This window comes from Adiantum capillus-veneris, chromosome 10, assembly GCF_014529385.1.
Source record: "Adiantum capillus-veneris isolate H3 chromosome 10, ASM1452938v2, whole genome shotgun sequence".
Classification (NCBI taxonomy): domain Eukaryota; kingdom Viridiplantae; phylum Streptophyta; class Polypodiopsida; order Polypodiales; family Pteridaceae; genus Adiantum; species Adiantum capillus-veneris.
The window spans coordinates 150,561,345-150,565,358 of record NC_140940.1 but is presented as its reverse complement, the minus strand read 5'-3'; the positions used below and the strand labels follow the sequence as shown (position 1 = coordinate 150,565,358).

The 4,014-nt window shown below is 43.6% G+C and overlaps 1 protein-coding gene across 1 annotated transcript; it reads right to left on the bottom strand.

Annotated features, from left to right (window-relative positions):
- Window positions 1-1,925: 1,925 nt before the first annotated feature.
- DSI-1VOC (dessication-induced 1VOC superfamily protein) lies at window positions 1,926-2,699 on the bottom strand. Its single transcript, XM_086522711.1, has 3 exons — window positions 2,479-2,699; window positions 2,198-2,357; window positions 1,926-2,120 (listed from the first exon to the last, which is right to left on the bottom strand). The coding sequence occupies exons 1-3, from the start codon at window positions 2,604-2,606 to the stop codon at window positions 1,986-1,988; spliced, it is 423 nt and encodes a 140-aa protein (XP_086378837.1). The 5' UTR covers window positions 2,607-2,699; the 3' UTR covers window positions 1,926-1,985.
- Window positions 2,700-4,014: the final 1,315 nt, after the last annotated feature.

Genomic DNA, 4,014 nt, shown 5'->3' with positions numbered 1-4,014 from the left:
CATTCTATTATGGACAACTCTGGTTGGTTGCTTGTTATGGCATCTGCAATTGGTGAGTATATTCAATGCTTTGCATAACACTACAAGTTCTTAAGAGTTTTAAAAAAAAAATTAAAAATAAACGTAGGAGGTAGTATTGGATGGCTCGAGTGTGTCGGGTTTCACAATTGATAGTGGATCGCCACATCGTAGTACTACATCATTCTTCTTATGAATTTGTTGAAAGTGTTGGTGGTCACTCTGAGGATATTTCTGGGCTTTTAGTTCACCAAAAGATTTTTTTTTTTTCGATTGACAGTCGCGATTATGTTTGTTTTCATCTTTCTTGTTGTAGTGTCATTGCTCAATATTGTTCGTGACTCATCAAGCTGGTTCTAGACCCCCTTTCTATGTTGCAAAAAGTTCCACTTTTCTATTGTTTGGAATTGCAGCCTCTTGACGCGTACATGTTGCATTATCTGCCTAAGACATCACACGCTAGATCTTCAACGGGGGAGACTTGGTGTGACTCCATGCAACGGAGTCATGCATTCATTGCTTGCTTTGTAAAGCTTTTGTATCGCTATGGAGATTTATGTTTAGAGCTTGGTTGTGGCACTGCTCCTGTTTTGGCAGCTTGTTTGGCTACAGGTCGTGTTTGTGCTTCAGTTGGATAGTGATGATGCCCTCATATAGTAGGATATGTGCAACCTTTGCTTCACTCTAAAAAGCGAAGTCGAGAGGAGATATCTACCACCATTGATTGGAAGGATGAAGAAGACATTCCATCTAGTGTCTACCCATTTGATGGCTAGTGTTTCAGTAGAGTTAAATCACATGCTTTTTGTTTGATTTGGAGGATGAAGACATTCCATCCAACGTCTACATCGTTGAGGACTAGTGAGTACTTTTACTTGACTAGAGTCGGTATCACATGATTTTTTTAATTTTGCAGACGTATTGATATCAATTTTTTTAAATGCGTGGTTTCAAGGTTTGCATTGTGAATTTTTGTGTTTAATCTTTGTAGAGGGTTGATATTGCAATATTGTGTCAAGACATCTATAGAGGACCGATATTGATATGCTCTCTTTTTTATGAAAGTGTTTTGCCGATGTATGCAGAGAAGACGACAAGAACCATGGCTGCTAACACAACATACAATTATGGCACTCGAGCATCGCAGGCGCAATGTTTTCATCGACGATGAGTGTGATTCTTCATATTCATGGGCTCTATGGTGTCACGTCATGAATCTTTGTTGAGTGCTCATCTTCAAAATATTTATGTTGAAACAACTTATCATATATGTGGCTTTGGATATTTTACAAAAGAGATGCTCTTAAGCGAAAAGTATTTATTTGTGTTTTGGCTAGCTAAGAATTTAACATGATATGAGAAGTTTGGAGTAATCCACTCACAAAAGTATCAAACTATATCATGCCTAAACCTTTGGCATCTCACAATAGACTCGCACTAATCTAATTGCTTCACACTTTGTTGCCATAACACCCTTGCCATTCATGCCTAAAATCTTCCATCTTCATTCATTCGCTCAAGTTTTACTTCACTCAAAAAACTCTCCATACGGTAGGACTCCTTTTAAGCATGCTCAAGTTTGCAACAGTCATAGCAGGAACGTAACCAACCAACCAGCAGTGATTACGGAGACATAACCAACCAACCAAAATGATTACGATCACACCACCTTCCAACCGCATTAAGTGCACCATGACATACACATTCGCACGTCGCAAGTATCCAGCGGCCGGGGAGGAGGGAGAGCATTAACATAGTACTCCACCATGACGAGCGTAACCGCGTCTGAGAAATGTGGAGAGCAGCCAACTTTCCAATCATAGCACCCCCTAAAGGCAGGCACTTGTGAATAACGATGTAATTAGTGACAATACCACGTTCAATACGGCAAGTGAGAAGGAAGTCAATTTGGAATAAAATGTTCTGATTCACGTTATTGAGATTTTCCACATAGACTACGGTAACATCTACTGATGTGGTTCATGGACATGAGAGCCCAATCTGATAACCACGCCATCTAGGTCTCGAACATAGCCTGCCTTTTGCCCCCACACCTTTCCCTCTGGCTTTGCAACTTCCTCAGCTCCACACTCGATTGCATGCTGTGTGTCCAAGCCCATTAATTTCCGAAGATCAACATGACTCTTAAATGAAGAGGAACACAGATGCTGATAATTACCTTGAAGGCAGCATCGAAGTCGTCGAAGCTAAAGCTCAATTCAATGTTTGGACGATGCTCTCCCTTGGTGGGGATGTGGACGCCACCAGTTATTGCCGTCTCACGTTGCTCAATGGGAGTGAAGGCAATGGTAGTGGGGCCGGAGTCCAATTCTCCCCATCTTCATCACGAGGAATGCATTCAGCAGAGGCTATGGCGGGAAGAAACGGGATGCATACACAAATGGAACTCTCTCTCTCTCTCTCTCTCTCTCTCTCTCTCTCTCTCTCTCTCGGACTTACTTGTGGCTGTCATCGAGCCTGCGGATCTTGAAGCCAAAGGCCTTGGAGTAGAAGTCGAGGGATCGCTTCACATCTTCCACGTACAGGACAGTGTAGGAGAAGGCGGGCCTGCTACCGGGGGACGCCATGGTTACCTTGGACAGCTAGCTAGTAGTATCTCCTCTGCGAGTCTCGTTTCTATGTATAGTCTCTCTCTCTCTCTCTCTCTCTCTCTCTCTGGCCGAATTCTGATGATATGCAAGTGAGGTGGCCTGCCGGACACTCGTCGCTTTTGGAGGCATCCACCTTGCAGCCCCACCGCCACGTGCGGCACCATCCTTCATCCAAGGAACCCCTCAACACTAAAGGGCACGCATGGGGAGAGATGGGATCCGCGGTGGGGGTCGAAAATGGGAATCTCGAGGCGAATGGAAGGTGGAAAAAACTAGGCGCCCGTCGCAAGCACCCGGACTTGAACCCTCACCACCGCCGTGAGAGCCCAGTGCACTAACCGCTATGCTTGCAAGCTTTCATTGACATTTGGGCAAACCATGAGATGATAATTGCTCCCTGTAATACATACAAAAGTAAATGAATGTTGTTTTGGAAAGTTCTTGTGTCAATCTTAAAGTGCATGTCAAGTGGTCTTAAAGTGCTTGTCTTAAGATTGAAAGTGCTTGACAAGTGGTCTTAAAGTGCTTTGCAAGTGATCCTAGAGTACTTTGCAAGTGGTCTTAACGACAAATGAGTTTTTCTTAATACGGTTATGCCACTTGGTGTTAGTGCACTTTAAGAGGTAAAATCTTCACCTAGCTCTTCTGCATTCATTGCAAATTTTTGACCAGTCATCAAGGCATCACTCATGTTGTCATGGTGGCCAGCCTACATGGGTGCTCCTAGTAACTCTTCATCACTCGATGCTTCATTGTCACTTTCATCATTGACAATGGGTTGTATCCGCAAGTACTCCCACCCCTTGATGTGGTCTTTTTTTACACATCTCCTCCATTTGGCCATTCAGGCACGCATGGAAAAATCAAGATAGTGGTATGCACCTTAGATTATGCATATCTACTTGATTGTAGCCATTCACGTAGTGTAAGGATCGAGACCCTTTGATTCGTATGCAATCCCACTCTTTGTATCTGTCTACATCACCGAGCTTGACCTCCTAGAACATACGATCGACCCTCTTCCCTATCAATTGACATTGTTTTTGGAGGGTTGCGTTGAGGAATGCGGCTACACTTGAAGCGTTATGTAACACCCATCCATCAACTTTCAATTGCTCACGTGTGAGAGCTCTTTTGAGCACCGCACCACTACCATCATGCTCGCCCTTCCCATGGCGAGATGCAAAGAAGTTGTGCATCATCTCAATACCTGTCATCTTGAAGTATCTGGCTACACGATAGAATGGATGTCTTGCTTTGAATTGTGAAGCAGCACGATCAGGCCACACCCAGTGTCGTTTGAGGGTTTCCAATCCATGAGAAAACAAAATAGAGCGAAGCCAGTTTTCGAGGAAATATCAACAACACCCTTGACAAATGTTAG

Bases quoted from the DNA above. Each gene is read 5' to 3' on its own strand.
- DSI-1VOC (XM_086522711.1), bottom strand. From the start codon at position 2,606: ATGGCGTCCCCCGGTAGCAGGCCCGCCTTCTCCTACACTGTCCTGTAC. The intron at 2,358-2,478 runs GTAAGTCCGAGA...CTCGTGATGAAG, and splicing joins AGGCTCGATGACAGCCACAA to ATGGGGAGAATTGGACTCCG. The intron at 2,121-2,197 runs GTAATTATCAGC...TTGGACACACAG, and splicing joins ACTTCGATGCTGCCTTCAAG to CATGCAATCGAGTGTGGAGC.